Raw genomic sequence first — 20,936 nt, 5'->3', positions numbered from 1 at the left:
TACAAGTAAGTAAGTAAGTAATTAAGTCCTGCAAAAGTAGCAAAACATTGAAATACTCAAGTAAAATAAAAGTATCTCAAAATCGTACTTAATTTCTACTTGAGTCAATGCATGGGGGGTATGATGCACAGGGTATCCGGAGGATGCATGATGCAGTAGAACTTCATGGTGCAATTTCCTATTTCTTTTTACTTTACTTGTTTTTACTATTTAATCCACTACATTTATCTGTCAGTTGTAGTACGCCTACTCTATACTCTGCAGATTCAGATTAGTAATACAAACTATGATAAATAAATATTTGATGATGTTTTGTAGATTGTGCAAAGTGGAAGTCTATATTTTTGTTAAATGGAGCCCTACCTGCTTTTCTACCTCCGCACATATTATTTTAAACATATATTTACTCAAGCTTATATCAGTATTTACCATCACCTGGTTGTAATCTAATGTAGCTTCTGTTGTGTATTGTATGTGTGTGTTTTGTCTCGATGTGATATGTTGTGTTTTGTTCAATATTTCAGGGGAAATCAAAGATGTGAGTATTTCCACTCTGTTTATTATTAAACTTTATGGTGGTTTGCTGCCACAGTACCCCAAGCCTGTTAAACATTAGAAATTGGGTTCAGAAACACACATCTTTTACTTTCTGTACACATATGAACAAGTATTGCTTCTGAATTCACATTAAAATAATATTTTGTATTACCAATTTAAATAGCTATTTGCAAATATTACAGTTGTTCTGTTTTCGTCTAAAACCAAATCACAATGTGCATGAAACATTAAGGCTACGTATGACAAATTATGGCTTGTTTGACCCTTTTAGTGGGCCCCTGCATGGGCAAGAAGTACAGTATGTGCGAGGCCTTATTGACCCTGTGTTTGTGATAATTAGTTCAAACACATTTAACATGTCAATATTGACACACATTCTCTTTGCACAAGTAAACATTTAAACGGATTATGTTCTAAAAAAGGTGCATATTACCAAAGAAATGTCTGAATTATAAGGTCTTGGGTTTGTCTGGTTGGTAATCCAGCCTTGTGTAGAATGATGCTGTGTTACACTTGTTGAATATACATAACACATATTTTCCTGACATGCTAGTTCAAATTGATAAACATAATATGAACTTTTACAAATTTGTATTATTTGTCACAGACAGCATTTGGAACATGACACACACACATCTCCAAAGAATAACATCTACATATCATACAAACAGTTTAACAGTCTTCACAGTTTCTTTTCACAAGCCTTGTTTTAGTTTGCGTCAGGCCTAACATTCTACTGCAGGGCAAATATTGATGTGCGTTCAAACATTGGGCACATAAGTGACGGCTGACATGGCAGCAGCTACTGGTTGCACGGGCGACTTCGAAGCAGATTGTCCAGGTCAGTCTTGTTGATTGTGCCATAGGCCTGGGAATAGCTGCCCAGCTTGGCTCGAGGGTCGCCTGCTGCGGCCACATTACAGTTACTCTGAAATACTTTCTTGCTGAAGCGTGTTGGGGGCCGAGCCTCACGAACCTGAGGGTTGGAGCGCTGGTTCTGTATTGGAAGAAAAAGAAAGTTATACGTACTTTGTTCGGCCATTCCATCTAGGTAAATTACAGAAAAAGACAACTTCTCTATCTATTCAAATGCAGCCATGAGCAAAGGTGAAAATGTGAGTGAACTTTAAATAAGGAGTGATAAGATTGACTTAATCATGTAAATGAGCAGGGACAAATGTTGGAAACAATATACAGTAGCTGTAAATTGCATTGTGGCACTGAGTCATATTTAAAAGTCCTGAGGAGTGGTGGACTGACCAGGCGTGCAGAAGTGACGTACAGCCCAGAGGGCAGGGATGGCTCATCCTTGCGAACCAGCGGGTTGTTCTGGGTTTGGTTAAGGGTCAAGGAGAAGGAGCGGGCGTGGGCCACAGGGGCGGAGCGACCACGCTGGAGAATCTGATCCATGGACTTTGAAGGTAGTGATAAGAGAGAGCAACATACAAAGTGAGTCACAGAATTAATGTAGACGAATGAAAGAAGTTTAAAAAGGAAGTAAAACGAAACAAGATCACATCACAGGAAAGGAAAACAAGTGAACATTGAGTGAGCTGAGGTCTGTTGATTACTTCATCAGTGTTGGCGCCCTCTGCTGGTGATGTTGTTGCACTTCCATTACTCTGTCCCACAAGTCTCCTGCCTGCTGCAGTGGACAAGCCGTAATGAGGAGGATCATCCGGACTCCGGACAAAACCATCTGAATGAAGCAAAGAAGAAGACGTGTTTTCTATCTGAGGGGATATGTATTCATGTTCTGTGTTTGAGACTGTAGAAATCAGGGCTGATGAGATACAACTGTGCTGATAACAAAAACATGATCAGTTATTTTGAGAAATACAAACATATTTTGCACCAAAACTTAGTGTAATTCAAAGTCAAAATCATTGCAACACAAGGAGCCTTGAAGAGCTTTACCTAACTCAAATGCCCGTTTGGTTTTCTGTCCTTATAAAAAAATTGAATTTATAGAAAATATATAGAAAAAAGGGACAGAGAAAAAACAATCTAAATCCAGGTCTGAAAGTGATGTGAAGAGAGGTCAAATTGCAGCTACCCACTCCAGTATACACGGGACTTAGGTGACATTATGGAGGTCTATACTGTTAGCTTGTTCACAGAATATATAATATCACAGCACAGCGTGAAATTCCCTTTTGGAATAATGGGTTTTTGGAGAATCCTTCCAGTATTTAACACCCTGTGCTCTGAACACATTTCATCCGCAACAAAGTAGGTTCGATACCCAGCGCTGTTTGGAAATTAAATCAGACATACTTGGGGCATGTGTGATGGGGTTGTAGGTGAGTTTTCCCAAACCGGCAGGACTCGATAAGGGACTCGTCTTCTCCACAGCAGGAGGGGCTGATACAGGTGCAGGTTCAGGAGTGGCTTTTTGTAAAGGCTCATGGTTTGACTCATCAGTCTTTACATGTTGTGTTTCCTCCTTATGGTCATTGTCCCCACACGATTTTACAAGGTCCTTCTCTACTTTATCCTTCACGTTGGGCTTCTCAATGCTTCTGACAGAGCCTCCGTTCTTTGGCTGGATCAGCCTTAGCATCCCCTGATTAGTTCTCCTCTCCAGCATCATCTGCAGGTAGAGAGGAAGATCATTGGGTTTAATCACTGTGATCAGTTTTCGCAATACTCTCTTTTGCAATATGCCCTATGTGTAAAGATTAAATTGAACATTTCTGATTCATTCTGTACCTCGTAAAGTTTGTTGCGGTACTGAACCACAGATAGTTGTACATCATCATCCACTGGCAGCACTACATCGTAGTTAAAAGCTGGCTCCTTGGCTGGATTATGAAACCTCCAGAGACAGAAAACATAATAAATGAAAGCACTAGTCCAGCAGTGACTCAGGTAAGTAGGGACTTGGACTGGGAATCGTAGGGTCGCCGGTTCAAGTCCCCACACAGACTTGAAAAAAATATGGAAGGTGGACTGCTACTTGGAGAGGTCCCAGTTCACCTCCTATGCCCTGCTGTGGTGCACTTGAACAAGGCACCGGACACCTCCAATCCCCCCTCCCCATTGCTCCCTGGGCGCTGCACAATAGCTGCCCACTGCTCCTAGAACTAGGATGGGTTAAATGCAGAGGACAAATTTCACTGTGTGTGCTCTGCTGTGTGCATGTATGTGACTAATAAAGAGGGCTTCATCCTCCGATTCTATCACTAAGTGGTAATACATTGCTATTATTTATCAACTTCTGATTTCAATTTAGCACAGGCAGAAAAACAAGCAGAACAATTATTGATTCTAACCATTTAACTAAGCAATAAAAAGATTAGAGAATACAACAGATATCACTCAATCATTTTGCTATGAGGAAAACCACAGTTACTTAAACATCAATGAATAGGAATTTTTTATCCTTAATACCTGGCTACATATGGGTGTTGCAGGGCTTGCTCAGCAGTCAGTCGCTTGTCTGGGTTAAAAACCAGCAAAGCTCTCAACAGGTCCAGAGCATCTGAAGGCACAGACGCCTGGAGAAGGTGCTCTAAAGGCACCTGTGGTCTGGGGGAAGGAAGGGAGAGCAAGATTTAAAAGGGTGCTCTGAATATTTAACATTGAGTACTGTTATTTAAAAAAGATATTACAATAATTCAAAGTCTCAGAATGAGAAATAGCGTCTTTTTTTTTTATCTATCTTGTCAAGCATGTACAGTTAATGCCACTAAATCTCCTATCACAAACCTCGTTCATAAATGCTGTTACATTTCACAAACCTGTTAAGTTGCCCTTTAAATACAAAAGACAATTTTGAGGTGTCCATATTTACAATGAAGAGTAAAAGATGGATAAATAAAAATACTATTACTTGTATAAAGTACATACAGATGTCCTTTTCCAGGATACAAAAATAAAGCAAAACTTTGGAGATTATTCAGCAAACAATTTGACTTTCACACTGTTCATCTAATTTCTCTGCAACAAACAAAAAAAACGTCCTGTTCAACACGGTGTTCTTTCAAAGCTGTCATTGCTTAGTTTATGATGCTGCTTTGTTGCTGCTGCGTCATTGCACAACTGCATTAATCACTGCTCCTGCTCCCAGAGTGTGTTATCAGCCCCACCTCCTCTTAAGAGCTCTGATAATATTAGGTGGAAGGGAGGAAATGTGTTATCATCACTAACAAAACTAGCTCTATACCAGAAGTGATAAAGTCACTTAGCATGATTAGTTAATCTCCACATTGGGACAACATAAATAATACAAAAGGTTTTCTTACTTTAGTAACATTTTCTGAATCACAGCAGATCCATATTCAGACTTGATTGCTAGAATATCTGAAAATGAAAGTGTATTGAATTAATTCCTAGTTATGATTGCAGTCCTTTACTAAAAGTGTAGTGTGAGTTTTTGAATCACCTTCTGGGCTGGGGTGTGGTATGGTGCTCATGATCTTCTCTATCTGGTTGATGGTGGACGTCCCGGGGAACAGGGCTTTCCCCAGCAGCATTTCTCCCAGGATACAGCCGAGGCTCCACATGTCCACACCTTTAGTGTACCTTAGGAGAAGATGTATTCCTCTCAAAGTCTGGTACACTCATAACTAATTATTCACAGTTCAGTCATTGGAATTAACTTAACTTAATTGGTTCAGTGGTATCTTTTTTCTTATTCATTGTTAAAGGGACAACTCTTCACCAGATAAAAAAATACATAACATTTATTTTAAAACTGTAACACTATTAATTAATTAAGAAATTGTTTTAGGAAGAGTTGCTGAGTGTTGGAGGTATCAGCCATAGAAATTACAACCCCAAAGTGTTTCTCCCCGCAGAAGGAGGTGCTCATCGAGAGGCTTGGGTAAGTGTGAGACAATTCTTTGATAGGTAGAAAGTAAAGTAGTTCCTATATAAAACTGTTCATGGATTATGAAAAGAGGTCACACACAAGAAATATGTCTTGCTTCTTGAATTGGGAAAGTAATCAGCATTGGGATTTGGGTTCAGTATCTGCTTGGGTCTGTAGTTGTAGATACAGATAAGAAAACTAACAACAAAACCATGTATATGATAAACAGCTCTGCAGGCACAGTAGGAGGAAACTATGTATTTTTTGATGTAGGGTCAACTGTCCTTTTAAAAACAGTGCTGTGAAGAACAAGCAGACCCAAGCAGATACTGAACCTCAAATCCCAATGCTCCGGATGGCATGGCCAACAGTGTGTTGTGGCATAAAAGCCTCTGCCTCTGTATGAATGTGTGTAAACAAGGGATAGCTGACATGTGTTTTAAAGCGCTTAAAGTGGTCAAAAAGACCAGAAGAGCATTACATAAATGCAGTCCATTTACCGATTATAAACAAAACATGTAGTACAGACACTGATTAACAGATGTACATCACAGTTGATACCTTGTGGACCCCAGCAGGATCTCAGGAGCTCGGTACCACCGCGTCGCCACATACTCCGTCAGTGCTGGATTCCCACTGTCCTCTTGGATCTGATTGAGCGATCTGGCCAAGCCGAAATCACACAGCTTGACTACACAGTCGGTGTCCAGCAACACGTTGGATGGCTGTGGGAAACACAGACAAGAGAAACATTCTTCACACGGACAATAATAGTTTGGTTTTCATGTATCTACAGGGAGGTCAATTCAAGCAGCTTAACTGTGATATGAAAACAGTGTGAGAGATGCAATAACAATTAGCAGAAAGATGGAATGAAATTCTAGCCCGTACGAAAAAAGGCAGTTATAGTTTCAGCTGATTTGATAACATAAACGGTATTTTGGACAAAAAGTAATGGCTTGGATTTGCATAAGAGCTGAAAATATTCCCCAAAAATGTTGGTTCTTACTCATTTTTTCTACTGGGTTGAACAAAAAAAGGAATTTAAAGACCTCAACAAAAAAAAACCCTCAAACCATTAATTTATGAAAGTCACTACAGGCAAGTAAATGTGTGTCTATTTGCTTATGTAGATTCAAAAAATGTGCATCAAATAATGCCTCATTTGGATTTATACACATAAACATTTTCAGAACACTTATGTTAATGTATCTATAAGTAATCAACAGGAGAAGTTTATTTTTTCCCCTTTCCATCTGTAATGTCGCCCTTCATGAATTGGGAAAGTAATCGTCTACCACAAAACAAAAAGGAAAATGCATGCATGCCTGCCGCTTAATATTCTCCCCCTGCCCTACCTTATGGTCCCTGTGGATGACATTTCCTGAGTGTAGGTATTTGATGGCTTTGAAGAGCTGGTACATCACATAACGTTTGTGGATGTCCTTCAGAAGGGTGCCTTTCTTTATCACTGCATGCAGGTCGGTATCTATTGCAAGCACAAAACAAAAAATGGATTATAATAATATGACTGTTTAAGGTACGCAAATGGATGAATTGTAAACACAGGTTCCCCCAAATTTAAATACAAAATAATTTCAGCAAAGTACTGAAACTTAAGTGCCAGAGGGAAACAGTAGAGGTCTGTGCTAAAGGCTGCTGTAGCCCTGGATTATACTGCAGAGAGGGGCGAGGCCAATATGTGGACTCAGCAGTAAGACAGAGCAGCCAGCCACACACAAACAAACACACACACACACACACACACACACACACACACACACACACACACACACACACACACACACACACACACACACACACACACACACACACACACACACACACACACACACACACACACACACACACACACACACACACACCATTCCAGGGCCAAGTGAAACTAATAAGCATTTGTGTAATCTTCACTGTTCCTTTTAATTTCTGAAAATCACAAGTTCACACTCCTGCCATTTTCCCAAGAAGTTAAATGGAAGGGTTTTAGAACAGAACAGGCTTCAACGTCTGTTAAAGAGCGGTCAAACAGAAACATATTGGTATTGTATCAAGTACAGATATACGTATATATATTTATTTATTTTTTTTAAATCTTACTGTGTGACAACTACTTTGAGACTACAACCACAGTTCAATATTAAGCAACCTGCTTGATATTTTAATGAACCTGCTAAATTTGACAAAAACATGGCTTCCCTTCAACTAGGTATTAGTTACAGAACATGCCATCACACACCCTGCTTCCCTCAGTGATTATTGAAACTTAGAACTATTGGGACTCTGGTACAGCCTGTGTGGCGTCATGCTTCCCTCTTCAAGCCCACTCAAGCTGAATCACATCGAACATAAAAGTCATTGTATTTAGTTAGTTGATTAAAGGCAAATAACTGTGGTCTTGTTGTCTTTTCAGTATCTATTCAGTGTTTAACTGCAGGGACATTTTCTTTGTGAATGAGCTATGCAATATGGAAGTCCAATCTTGCTCTTGCAGACGATATTGTTGATGTGTGAAGTGAGCCTCTTGATGATTTTACACAATATTTATAAGAGAGTAAGGTTTAAGACAGAGGGCCTAAACAATCCATTGTGATTAAGTGCTGTAGGTTTGTCCTTCTGGTGGTTGTGGAAGCTTCATATTTTTTGACTCTTGAACTCTTGAAGAACAATTTTAATGCTATAAGAATTCTGCCATTTCGCTAAAACTGGTATGCTACGTGAATCCACCAAGCTGTTGGAATTATTTATCCCATTCATGCTTATTTTTGTTACAAATCTAACATTGGGGGACGCCTCTGTGTATCTCGCTCCACATTCCACTTTCAGATTGTATATCCTGTTCTCATAATTGGTTCTTGATGGTCCACTGATCATGCCTGTCCATCGTGTGAGGGTCATTGTTCACTGTTCACTGTTCCCTTGTGCATCAAAGCATCAGATGATTCTTCCTTGACGATGTATTTGTGTACAAAACTTCCAAACACTCACCCATATACTCAAAGATAAGGTAAATGTCTTTATCATTTTGAGCTCTGATGACGTTTAGAAGTTGGACAATGTTGGGATGATCTCCAAACTCCTGCAACAGTAAGGAGATTTTAAGTAACAGAAACCGCACTTTCACAAACACATTCCTGGCTAATGTTAGACTAATAATAACTGGCGTGGTTTTTGTGTTAACATTGAGAAAACAACGAGGAGTTTTCAACAGAAGTTACATAATGGTCACTTTAAATCCCATTACAACAACACTGGCATTTTACTGAAACTTAACAACAGCTGATTAAGGGGCTGGAGACACGGCTGAAGGTCACATGAATGTAGGTCAGCAAATAAATACCCAAGAATAAGTGTGTTACACAAGAGTATCAAACAAAGTAAAAGGTAGAATTCATGTCGGCTGTATACATATTTATTTGGTCAGTGTCTTTTTTCTGTTTTTGGTTGGATATTGCTCAAAATTCAAAATAAAATCATGTATCATCAATATTATCTGTTTAATGTCTGTGAATGCACATGAATAATTCCGTGTTTTTGGAAATGAGAATTTACCTAACAAGGTGCTGAATGTATATAATTGTCTGGCTCAATCAAATAATGTTTGAAATTCAGATATTACGATATTTTATGAAACGCCCACTTGTGTAATGTAATGTAAAAGGACATACAGGTAAGTGAGATGGGAACCTTGTTGCTGGACAATGCCATTGACCTTGAGGATATTAAGAAAACAGAATCTGCTGCTGTCAGATTTTCACCCCACTGTGCCAGCAGTGTCATTGCTCAACGGTTTGCACACAGTAAACTAAACAGATGCAAATTCAGTTCGGAAACCTTTCCAGTATGATCCTGCCTACAAAGCAATCAGCTATGATGTAACATAATGGAAAAATAAACAGTGCTGTGCTAAGTAGGGCATGGTACAACTACTGTAGCAGTATCAGTGGACAAAACCTTGAATAAAAACAACAATTTACAGTAAACGTTTTGGGACTTCAATTCAAGAAAATGATAGTATGATAATAACTGTTACCTGGAGGAACATGATTTCCCGAAATGTCCGCTGCAAAGGTAAACAATTATAATTAGCATATGAACTCTACAAGGAACATGCAAGGCCATAAACTAGGCACACACAAGCCTCCGGTTCTATTTAATCATTAGCCAATCTTGTCTTTCTATTAAAAACGTCATCAAGCACACACCTGGGCATCCGTCCTGTTCCTGAAGGCGTCAAAGATCTTCTTCACAGCCACGATCTCGCCTGTCTGCCTGTCAACAGCTTTCCATACAATGCCATAAGCCTAAGAGAGAGACACAGCATACTGGTAACATCAGATCGCCATGCATGAGGAGGATATATTCTCTCACACATTGATATTGTTTTCAACTGCATAAGACAATAACTTATTGTACTGCTTCTGATATGTGGCTTTCAAAAATGCATATGTGTAACTTTTATTTTTTTTAAATCTGAACACTGCAAGAGAAATACGTGAGGACATGACCTCTGTGCCCTCAATGGAAGCTACAGCCATGAGTATGGTGAAGGGAGAGGTAGGGTGATGATAAAGGCGATGAAGTTAAGCATAACAGAGGCAGCAGTGAAGCAGATCACTCTTATTGTAGAGACACAGGGAGCGTGAACTCTCTTTGAAGGCAGTGGATCACATCCACGGAGCTTTGGAGACTCTGGAGGCGGCTGTCACACCCCAAAAAAAGGAACACTGATGCATATTTACTGGGGGAAATGGTTCAAAAACAAAATATTTTATCTAGAACTATTTAGAACATTTTTTGCTGCTGTGCAAGCACTTTATGAACCTTTTAACCTTTAGTTTTGTTCATCTTGCACTATTTATATCATTTTATTGTTTTACGTCTTAAATATATTTATGTTGCATTGTTGAAAGAGCCTGGGACTTTTCATTGCCATAACTATACTGCAGCTACTGTGCATAAGACAATAACACCTTTGAATCTTAAGCCAATTAGCACAGGGCTTCTAATTATTGTTTGGGTATCTGAAGCATCACCTGTAAGGATGCCAATAGCACACCAGACAACTGTTAACAAGTTAAACAGCATGACACATGAGTCACCTCTGCCTTCACGACAGGTATGTGCAGTTAGCCAATAAGACTTGTCTACGTGGCAGTCACCACCTGGTCCTTGTACGCAGCAGAGCAGCAATTTGTGAGTCTCTGTGGTCTGTCTATGGAAAGAAACCAAGCTACTAATAGTCCTGTGACAAGGTTCCAGTGGAGATGAAAATGAAAGGGGTTGCAGTCTGAAGGGAACAAGTATCCTCACACAACAGCTGATCTGCAAAAAAAGACTTTATCCGTCCAAAGTAAATAAACTCTTGGTTTGCAACATCACGGAGAACCTTGAGTCTGAATAATTTCAGGAATGTGTCTTAATGCTCAAGTACAGACGGGGTTTAAAGATGTGGTAAACATAAATGTACAGATGCCAAGCAGGTTGTTGTAAACAGCTTTTAAGCCTTTGACAACTCATAACACTTGTTGTGTATTCAATTGTATGGGACAGTGGTGTCAAGTAACTAAGTACATTTAATCAAGTACTGCACAATTTTCAGGGACTTGTACTTTAAACATGTTTTACTTTGTACTTCTACTCCATTACACTACACTTATTTAATACCTTTAGTTACTTTGCAAATTTGGATGAATGATGTAAAATATAAACAACACTTATAAGACTTTAGTTACCCCTGGAGTAGCATTCATTAGCTAGTAGCTACCCTACAAAGTAATTAAAATTAGCTGCACCTACAGCAGCTTTGATTCCCATAATAATGCACCAATAATTATACTCAAAACATGTGATGTTTATTATTCTGAAATGGGTCATTTGCATAATGAGTTATCCTACTTTTGGTACTCAGAGTATATGTTGATCCTAATACGTTTGTACTTTTTTACTTGCAACAGAGCATTCCAACACTGTGCTACTTCTAATGTTACTTATGTACAAGATCTGAATAATTGTTAAATTTCTGGCCAGGCGTATACACTTTTAATCTATTCAAAAAAGAGACACAAGTCACTCACCCCTTTTCCAAGTCTCTTCTTGATTTCATACTTGAGAGAAATGTGGTCCTCCACCTCAGACACGTTTGTTGATTGATATGTTTTGCTCATTTTTTATCAGAGACTAAAGTTCCTTTCAACAACAACAAAAAAGAAGGTTTTTCGGCAGGCTAGTTTTGTATATTATCTAGCAGCGATCTGTTAATCCACAAAGTGCTGTCAGACATCGCGTCGCTCACTGTTTAACTATACAGGTTGGTCGAGTCAATGAAGTGACAGACAAATGAAACTTGTACTGTACACAATGTGTTGTTATTTGTCAAAGTGATACTTAATTCTAACCCCGAGTGTGGATACTCCCCCTCTGCTGCTGCAAACTGACTCACGTACACGTTTGTCTTTACTTGTCGTCCTGGTAACGAATACACTGCTGTCTGTTTTCTTAAAGGAGCCGCAGCACAAACTGCTACTCAATGCACGAGTAATGTATGGGTTACTGAAGGGGCGTAATAGGACGGCAAAGGCCAAAGGTGTCAGGGCCTTATCCAAAAACGGTCACTTAAAAAGAAAATGAACCCAAAAACATGAAACGACCATAAAAAGAGACAAAGTAACTTCAGACCGATACAACTTTACTCAAAAAAGAGGACAAGACAACCGCAAGGAGCAAAGACATGACCACAAAGAGACCACAACTACACTACAACGAGACGCAAAGCAATTGCAAAATGACATTAAATAACTAGGAAGGGCTAAAAAAAAAAAAGAGCTCAAAGAGACAAAGCAACCACAAAGACGCAAAAAAAGAATCCAAACTAGACACATCGCAATTACGAAGAGACAACAAAGAAAAGGCCACAAGGGAGCTACAAACCAACCCAGAGATATGTAAAACCCACAAAGAGATACTAAACACCATCAAAAAAAGTGTTGAAACAACTATACATTCTGTAGTCTTTGCTTTATTGTATGAGTGGTGTTAGGGCCATGGGACATCTGGTGTGGTCATTCAAGGAGATTAGTACTATACATGATGGGTGAGGCACGGGGATTATAGAAAGACCTTAATTATGTTTGTACTTTGCATCATGGCCTACATCAAGTTGAAAACTTGTTTTCAAGTTATTGCATTTCCTGCTAGAGTCTGTTTGACTGCGTTTTTATTGATTAAAGCTCACTGGGACCTGACTTCACAAGTAGTGAACAAGAAGGTGCTTCAACTATGTCCATGTTCAACAGTGGCTAACTCACATTACAAAATGTAACTTCAGAGAGAAAACAGTAGTTGAATGATTAACCTTCAAATAATAACAACTGATAAACATGCACAGAAGGCAATTAAAACAGCAAAGATTATCCAGGGCAATAAACAGTAAAGCAAGTGCACTTCTACCGAAGACTGAACAGCCATTGTAACTTTTAATGGGAGACTTCAACTTTATGACAGAAATCCTGACTTGTAAACTATGGACAAGGAAATGTAGGATTCATTCTTATTGGGGTTAAATCAGGTTATCTCAGCCACCGCTGCATCTATTTTAACATTGTATTTGATGTGGTCAGGCAAGTTCCTCAAATAAACTGATGCAGTACTTCCCCTTTAGGAGGAAGGAAAAAAATAATTGTTCAATGTTACCATTTCCTGAAATTAAAGCAACCACTCCAGTGCCACAGCTGCCCGATATAATAAAAATAACAACATCTTTTTAAATAAGCCATGCAGCAAGTAGTATATAGCCCCTCCCCTTTCTTAACCCCCTGCCCCCTTGAAACATTTCTTAATATGACACACAACTTAAATATTTTGGACAAATCACACAACAAAGATGAAGTTGGAGGTAGATTTTTCATTTTTATTTCTAAAAAGGTGTTACATGCTCTTATTTAAAAATCAAAACTATTATTTACAATGATAATTCTTAATAAATATGTTTTCCCTAATGATGTTTGAGGGTTGAAACATATTTAGCAAGCAAAATAAAGAGGGGGTGTGTCCACCTCGCTTCGTGTGGCCAAACCCTCACTTGTAAAAGAAATATGGATTAGGTTTTGTGAACAGAAAAAACTACTTCTTCCACCAACGTTTCAATATAATTATTAATCTGAAGTGCAGTTTAAAGTCCATATATTATTACAGCTGCAATCATTTTCCATTAACTAAGTATGCCAACTTCAGAACCTATTGCAGGACTCTGCATTAACAACAAAGTGATAGAAAAACTAAAGGTAATACAGAACAGAACATGCTAATCTGACCCTAAGAGGCAGGCAGTGGATAGAACTAGGGTACCAAAAAGAAAAATATATATTTATCTTTCCAATAAGAAAGGCTTTGGCTGTTGCAACCTTTTTTCTACATCTGCAGATTTTGTCCAGTATAATTGTATCATGCTTCTTTGTTGGTGCTCTGCAAAAGTATAAAATTAGACCTTTTTGATATTACAGTACAAAGTTAGAAGTAAACTGTTTTGTCAAGGGCAGAATTAACAGCCAATGTTAAAGGATTTATCACACAAGTTTGGGTAGAAAAGAGGCCAATGGAGTGTCTCACAGCACAGATTAAGCCTGGTGGGCAAGGCTGCAGGCATCGTGATGTCCGGGAAACAGGAGTACAGGAGGCGAGGACTTTGAATAGTACGCAACATGAATAAAAAGGACATACGAAAATAAATGGGGTGATGTGAGACAGAAACCCTGTCCAGATCTAAACCCACTCCTTAACAATAGTCAGAAGGAGAAGGAAGAGTGTTTTTTTTTTACTTAATACATATTAGAGTCAGAATTTCAGACAGGTGGATGAATAATGGGCAGAGGCTTTAGGAGGAGTGGAGGAAGCGATTGAAGGCATTGTAGGCCGACTCCAAATCAAACAGCATCTGGCGCACCTGATTATCATCCAACTCGTCTGAGGCCGACATGCTGCTGAGGGTGGTCAGCCTGATGAGAAAACACAACAACCGTTTGTCAAGACTTATCACAGACTTGTATACGTTTAGCACAACTGGTTTAACAAGAAGTCAAGGAAATAATCCACTTTTTGGTATCAGCAAAATACGTTTTATAACTAGGTTTGAGAACAAAGACCTCGCCTTAAAAAAGGATACACCTATAGTTTGTTTTTCTTGACTGCAAAGATGGTCTAACCACGTAAATAGTACATTTTGCTGCATGGCCTACTAAAGGACTACAGAAGCATTTAAACTGGGTGTCCCAGTGTTACTCACCAGAGGCTGACTTTGTCCTTAGCCTCTGAGTCTGGAGGCATGTTGCTCATTCTGTTCATGGTTTCCATCAGCTCCCTCAGGTCTGGCTGGATCTGGACCAATAGAAAATAATCAGTATTACAGTAGTTTCTAAATCATTTATTACAGTTTCACGTTTTCTGCTTTTTTTATTTACCTCATCCATGGCCCTGATCTCCAGTCTGAGCTTGTCCATCACGGTGATGAAGAGCTGAAATAGAAGGCGAAAAACAATGAGACAATAAAAACATACATCCAACTTGCACATTCATCAGCAAGAAATAGATTATTTTTTTTACTGTCAGCGACCTAAACAGAGCACAGTCTTTGCTAACATCACATCACATGCTTAAATGACTGACCACAGGATGAGCCAACTTAAGTCAAACCACTTCAACCACCGAGTGCTTGAGCTGACAAATCTCATCCTTTTATAAAAAACATATCAAAGCAACTATTTTAATTCTGGCACGCTTCCAAAATAAGCCTCCTGTTGGTGTTTAATAATGTGGAGGGGGGAGAGGACGTACAGAAACTATATCTGCAATGCAGCGGTTCAGGTTGCCCTTGTCATCCTTGATGGTGATTGGCCGGTCTTCCTTAATCCTTTCCATGGCTAGTGGGCAGTCAAGCTAAGAAGAAAATGAAGAGTGACATTTTTACTAAGAAGAATAACAGGAACAACATATATATGTATATAACTGAAATTGGTAGAACACTATCATTGCCCATTTATGAAGATGTTTACAAAGTGAAATGGTTAATTGAATCATCTGCTCCCAAAAGACTAACTCACTCTGTACTTTCTGCAGAAATCGTCGATGGAGCCCACATCAGAGCCCTGCACCTGTTTGAAGGCAGCCTTATACTGAACCAACAGCCTGGAGCAGGAGGCAGTGTACCTGAAACAGAATACTGATGGTTAATAAGAGCATACAAGCTTCATATTTCTAAAACATTGCAACTTGTATGATCCCACCATTTTCACACTCCACAGTGTTATTAAGCCCAATAGTCAATATCATACTAAAAAAGGAAACTATTTCCAATATTCACAAAATCAAACACCACATTATCTAAGTATATGTTGCACCGCCCTCAACCGTAAGACTCTACAGAGGGAGGTGAAAACTGCTCAGCACATCACCAGGACGGAGCTGCCATCCATGGAGGACCTCTACACCCAGCAGTGTAGGAAGAAGGCCAGTAGGATATTAAAGGACCCCCATCACCCCAGCAACAATCTGTTCTGTCTGCTGCTGTCTGGCAGACGGTACAGCAGCATCCGGACCAAGACCACCAGACTCAGAGACAGTTTTATACAACAGGCTATAAGACTGCTGAACTCCTGAGCTCTGTGAATGTCTACTCACATCTTTTTATAGTACACACATACATATATATACACATCTGCCATACATATCTGTTTATAGTACACATATCTATATATTATACATATCTGCCATATACATCTGCTATACATAATATATGCATCTGTCCATCATTCCTCATTCAACAGTGTAAAGTATTTAAATACTCTCAATGTATTCCACATATGTATATATTTCACATCCTCAAATCTTTATTGTTATTGTAAATATTCTTCTCTCTTTTGCACTATTTTATTTATCTTATATGCACCATGTATGTTGAGTTGTTGGAGGAGCATGGGATATAAGATTTTCATTGCCAACATATACGTTGTATATGCTCTGCATATGACCAATAAAACCTTGAAACCTTGAAATATATTCTGCTTAACTCCATACTTGATGCTGATGGGAAGAACTCTACACCTGTATTAAGGGGGGGCGTTCTAGCAGCAATCTAACAGCACTATAAATTACATATAACCATAGAGCATGAGGCTTGGAGCAACCCTACAACTTATAAACTCAAATACAACTCACTCATTGGGTGTGACGCAGTCTTTGATGTAAGCCTTCTCCAGGGCCTGAAGGGTCTTGACAACAGCAAACAACTCAGCCATGTTATCATACCTTCAGAAACAGGGATTACATGTGTTACATCACTAACATGTATGATGAATCCCTGGGGTACTCTGTGTTCAGATAAGGCTGGTAATTAGTAATAAACAGGACACTTACTTCTCTCGTTCCTGGCATTTTTGTACAATTTTACCTCCTGAAACGAAATGATTTGTTATTTATTTATTTGTACGGTTATAATAAAAATATGCCTTGTAAAACAACATCCATACAAATGGTATGTTTGACTTTCTTCCGAGCAGAATGTTTGAGTGAACAATTTGAAATAAATAAATAATGGTTACAGATCATTTGAATTACATTAACGATTTTGCTACTCTAGGGTTTACACAGATTAAAATCCTGTTTGCCAAAGTGTAGTTAAAGCACAAAAAGCAATTACAATTACCTCATATAACTCAGGCTTATTTGCCGGAGCTGTGAAAAAAAAGATGAGATGCTTTGAGTGACATAAACTGTAATTTACTGTTGAAAGGAGGATAATTGAACAATTTGAATACATCATTAAAGGACGTTGTATTTATTACAATGACTTACCTCCTCCCACCCCTCCTGTAACTGGTATCCCATGGAACATATTGACGATTTGTCAGTCCTTGATCTGAAATAAGATTTCAGTTATAATGTGACTAATAACTGACTGATAAATGTCGCCAGAAATGTGTATATATATATATATATATATATATATATATATATAGTCTATTGACCAAACACATCCATGCAAATCTATCTGTACTGAAAAAGTAAACTTTCCAACATTTACAAATGAAAATATACCGAATATTAGTTTACAACTATTAAACCTAGCAGGGCTGTCCTGACTAAAGACATCACCTTAAAGACATTTTCTGAATTATTACTTAGAATTTGATATTGATGAGGTACCTTACTTTCTGTTATCATAGTTTTTTTGTGTGTTACTCGTCACCTCGGTTAAACCATTATGTTCAGTTTAGAGTTATACACAGGCAAGTGTTCAGAGACACTGACAGCATTAAACATTAATACAGTTAGTTTAGATTAACATTACAGGTCCCCAGTCGGGTCGAAATTGTGTTTCAATACTTTTAGGAAGGGACATATTAGAAACCATTCTTAACCTTAGTTTCTTCAAGTACAGCTTTACGGCGATTTGCCAAGATTTATTATTTTCCATTAAACACATCAACACCAAATTATTGTTGAGCCTTATCTATGAAAAGGTAGACTTTGTTCGCTGTAAATAATATTTCTCTAATAAGTACAGGTAAGCTACCGTAGTTACACCATATATAGCTTAGAAATGCTGCCGTGTCGAGTAGAAATCGTTGTTTCATTCAAATAGGTTGTGGATCGAAGGAGAATTAGAGGAAACCCTGCTTAACGAAGACGATCACCAGCATTCAATGTCTTGTTTTGCCCAAATAGCTAGCCCGAAGTTAGCTGTATAGCTAGCTGGTAATCACTTCCTTTATGATTTATTATAATTGATGAATAGCGGTTATTCTTCGTAAAAAATAACGTTTGTACAAGTGTCGCTTATAATGGTAACATGTCAGACGCTCGCATTATTATTCACTATCAGTGTTTAATCAACGAAATTAAAAGACATTTAACTCACCCCTTCGTCAAACTGCTGTGACGTCAACGTAAACACACCCTCATGCGAGGACCCAAAGCCGTCAAAAATATTAGGTGTCCATTGTGCCTCAATAAAAAACTTTAAGAAATTAATAATAACGAATTAGAATTAAATGTTTAACGTATGTTATATTTACATCCAAATGTTTAAAGCTTTTGGAGTGAGCAACGCATTTTTAGATTCATTTTTATTTTATCATTTTTAACCAGTCAAAATCAGCGGCAGCACCATCGTCAAGGCGCCAGACTCAAACAAACAGCAGGACACATTTCTGAAGAAACGATTGTAAACTCTAAGCTACATAAGTATAAAGAAGGATAAACGAAAGCTAGAAACATCGCTGAGCCAACATATATGAGGTCAGTTCAAATGTGATATGATCACTTGTATAATATGGAGAACCCATGTAACGCATTTATAAATAAAAACAACCTAACGTTAGCTCTTAGCGATGATGGCTAACTGATAGTTAACGCTGGTTTATAACTAAGAACTTTGTTAAAATGATAGTGAGATTAAATCACAATTAAGGAAAACAGCAGGATATTGCTCTTATATCAACTGCATCTAACCGTTGATGTATTGCAAATATTCAGTCGTTCTACAAAACGTGGTATATGTTACATGTTGTTTGCCAAACTGTTTTTCTTTTTATTATGCAATGATATCTAGTATACTTAATTAAAAAACAATATTTTGTATTATTCAATGTATTTCAGATCTGTATTCCACTCTCTGCCATGAAGACCTCCAAACCAGAACTGCAGACCTCTACTCAGGAGGAGTGTGGTGTTTGGCTAGACACGGTGCAGCTGAAAGTAAAAGCTAAGCAGGTGTGGAAACTAGTTTTCAATTCTGACTGAATAGCTATATGGCTACCTCTCTAAATAAAGGAGCGAATCAATACATTTAAGAGTGAGTATCTTATTATGATCTTTATGACTTTATTTGTATAATCTTTTATTTCAGAAACGAGTCCATCGTCCCATTTCTAAGCTGCTGCATCCCTTCTCTGAGGGCAGGGGATATAGTGTGGCGGTGGCACTCAACTTCACTCAGACCAAATTGGAGATGCCGAAAACAAAACAGAGCGCTTTATCCACCTTCTACACAGCTCAGCGCAGAGGTATGTTGCAAGATCTCTACTGCCATCAGGTGTTCAAGAAATTTAGTTTGGATTGATATCATCTTTGCCTAATCAGACCATTCACTTGAATGTAAATATTTTGAAAGCCATACTTTTGGGTTAACGTATTGCTTTTTTGCTGTGTCTAAAGTACTCAATAAGATGACAACTTCTGAAGCGCCGAACATGGATCCTCTGCAGCCTTCTTCATTATCTGCCTCATCTACACATGCCCTATCTGCACCCACACCTGTGGTATCGGGAACAAAACGAAGACGTGAAATGGATCTTGAAATATCTGACTTGCACAACTCTCAGCCTTGTGTGCATTATGAGTGGGAAAGTGAACATTTTGCTGAGCCTGAAGCATCAGCGTGGCAGGAACAGGCAGCAAGTCACACAAATTCTCAAAAAAACATGGACTGTGAATATAGAGATGAGCAGTTTGAGGAGATAAATCCACCACTGAGTAAGAGGAGGGTCAATGCAGCCTCATTACCAGCTGACAGTCAACCTCCTCCTCAGGCGTGGAGTCAGGATCCACTGCTCACATTTAGCCAATATTCTCAAGATGAATGTGACCAGATTAATGAGAAACATACCTCAGGAAAGAACTCTGAGCCAAGTTTCCCTTACAGTTTACAAAGTGAGTACGCCTTTGGTATTCAGATTGATGTGGAAGGTAAAACCTCGACTCAGAAATCCTTGAAAAATACTCATTATTCTCAGATGGATGATGAGAAAGAAAACGGCAGGGTTTTGTTTTCTATTTCCCCCCCAAAACACGCAGCTGTCTCTCATATTAAACCTCTTTCATATCCTAAATGGACAGAACCAAAAAGTGCATCACCGCAAAAACATAATCCTGTGCACCCGTGGAAATGGGCTGATAAAGACGAACGCCTGGAGTCACAGTTCAAGTGGACCAAACCAAGCAGCTCTCCTCTGAAGAAACGAGCGCCACAGAAGTCCTGCAGAGAGGTTGACCAGGACAGTCTGGCCATGTTGTTCACCCAGGACTCTGAAGGCTTCAGGGTGATAGCGCACAGAGATCTGCAAACCAGGAGTCCACTCAAAGATCAGAGTAACACAAATGCTGGGACGGGGAGAACGAGCGCTTACAAATCTCTTGTGGAGGAGGAGGAAGACGAGATGCTCTTTACTCAAGACTCTCAGGGAAATATGGTGATCAAACACTGAAAGAACACAGGCTAATGTTATTTGAGCTTATATGTTGATAATTGTTCTCCACTTTTTGTCTCAGGTATTGCAGACTGTTTTAAAAGCTCTATATACGGTCTGTCTCCATAATGACCCCATGGTCTTAAAGGTACTTGATAATTAAAATATTGATACTTTGTCTGTGACTGTCTTACCTCTCTTTATCTGTCAATCTTGTGTATTTTTCTGGATGTTTTAGTCTTTATCAGTTTTTCATTTTGGAGTTTCCTTGTCATGTTTGCGATATTTCTGGTCTCTGATACTGA

At 38.7% G+C, this 20,936-nt stretch overlaps 3 protein-coding genes across 4 annotated transcripts; 1 reads left to right on the top strand and 2 right to left on the bottom strand.

Moving 5' to 3' along the window:
- Positions 1-539: 539 nt before the first annotated feature.
- Positions 540-11,813, bottom strand: mapk15 (mitogen-activated protein kinase 15). Its single transcript, XM_063899806.1, has 14 exons — positions 11,470-11,813; positions 9,598-9,696; positions 9,426-9,455; positions 8,381-8,471; positions 6,733-6,863; positions 5,936-6,099; positions 4,946-5,085; positions 4,806-4,863; positions 3,952-4,089; positions 3,271-3,376; positions 2,836-3,151; positions 2,130-2,257; positions 1,819-1,971; positions 540-1,555 (listed from the first exon to the last, which is right to left on the bottom strand). The coding sequence occupies exons 1-14, from the start codon at positions 11,557-11,559 to the stop codon at positions 1,361-1,363; spliced, it is 1,839 nt and encodes a 612-aa protein (XP_063755876.1). The 5' UTR covers positions 11,560-11,813; the 3' UTR covers positions 540-1,360.
- Positions 11,814-13,280: 1,467 nt separating this feature from the next.
- On the bottom strand, positions 13,281-18,363 carry vps28 (VPS28 subunit of ESCRT-I). Of its 2 annotated transcripts, none has more exons than XM_063899931.1 (10): positions 18,303-18,363; positions 17,237-17,300; positions 17,088-17,116; positions 16,795-16,835; positions 16,601-16,690; positions 15,487-15,592; positions 15,221-15,322; positions 14,848-14,901; positions 14,673-14,764; positions 13,281-14,385 (listed from the first exon to the last, which is right to left on the bottom strand). In XM_063899931.1, exons 2-10 carry the CDS (start codon positions 17,274-17,276, stop codon positions 14,265-14,267), a joined length of 675 nt encoding a protein of 224 aa, XP_063756001.1. In that variant the 5' UTR covers positions 17,277-17,300; positions 18,303-18,363; the 3' UTR covers positions 13,281-14,264. The 2 variants fall into 2 exon arrangements, with proteins under 2 accessions (XP_063756001.1, XP_063756000.1); XM_063899930.1 differs by having other exon boundaries at positions 16,799-16,835; positions 18,303-18,340.
- Positions 18,364-18,547: 184 nt separating this feature from the next.
- On the top strand, positions 18,548-20,807 carry LOC134875311 (aurora kinase A- and ninein-interacting protein). Its single transcript, XM_063899838.1, has 4 exons — positions 18,548-18,682; positions 19,043-19,156; positions 19,293-19,449; positions 19,601-20,807. Exons 2-4 carry the CDS (start codon positions 19,064-19,066, stop codon positions 20,647-20,649), a joined length of 1,299 nt encoding a protein of 432 aa, XP_063755908.1. The 5' UTR covers positions 18,548-18,682; positions 19,043-19,063; the 3' UTR covers positions 20,650-20,807.
- Positions 20,808-20,936: the final 129 nt, after the last annotated feature.

The sequence above is a fragment of the Eleginops maclovinus genome, chromosome 13, assembly GCF_036324505.1.
Source record: "Eleginops maclovinus isolate JMC-PN-2008 ecotype Puerto Natales chromosome 13, JC_Emac_rtc_rv5, whole genome shotgun sequence".
Lineage (NCBI taxonomy): Eukaryota > Metazoa > Chordata > Actinopteri > Perciformes > Eleginopidae > Eleginops > Eleginops maclovinus.
This window is presented reverse-complemented; position numbering and strand designations above follow the sequence as displayed.

Excerpts from the sequence above, each read along its gene's own strand:
- LOC134875311 (XM_063899838.1), top strand. The coding sequence starts at position 19,064 with ATGAAGACCTCCAAACCAGAACTGCAGACCTCTACTCAGGAGGAGTGT. Across the intron at positions 19,157-19,292 it reads TGAAAGTAAAAGCTAAGCAG|AAACGAGTCCATCGTCCCAT; the intron begins GTGTGGAAACTA and ends CTTTTATTTCAG. Across the intron at positions 19,450-19,600 it reads CTACACAGCTCAGCGCAGAG|TACTCAATAAGATGACAACT; the intron begins GTATGTTGCAAG and ends CTGTGTCTAAAG.
- vps28 (XM_063899931.1), bottom strand. The coding sequence starts at position 17,276 with ATGTTCCATGGGATACCAGTTACAGGAGGGGTGGGAGGAG. Across the intron at positions 17,117-17,236 it reads TACAGGAGGGGTGGGAGGAG|CTCCGGCAAATAAGCCTGAG; the intron begins GTAAGTCATTGT and ends TTTTTTTCACAG. Across the intron at positions 15,593-16,600 it reads GACTGCGTCACACCCAATGA|GTACACTGCCTCCTGCTCCA; the intron begins GTGAGTTGTATT and ends ATTCTGTTTCAG.
- mapk15 (XM_063899806.1), bottom strand. The coding sequence starts at position 11,559 with ATGAGCAAAACATATCAATCAACAAACGTGTCTGAGGTGGAGGACCAC. Across the intron at positions 4,090-4,805 it reads ATTCAGAAAATGTTACTAAA|ACCACAGGTGCCTTTAGAGC; the intron begins GTAAGAAAACCT and ends TCCTTCCCCCAG. Across the intron at positions 2,258-2,835 it reads CCCCATCACACATGCCCCAA|ATGGTTTTGTCCGGAGTCCG; the intron begins GTATGTCTGATT and ends TGCTTCATTCAG.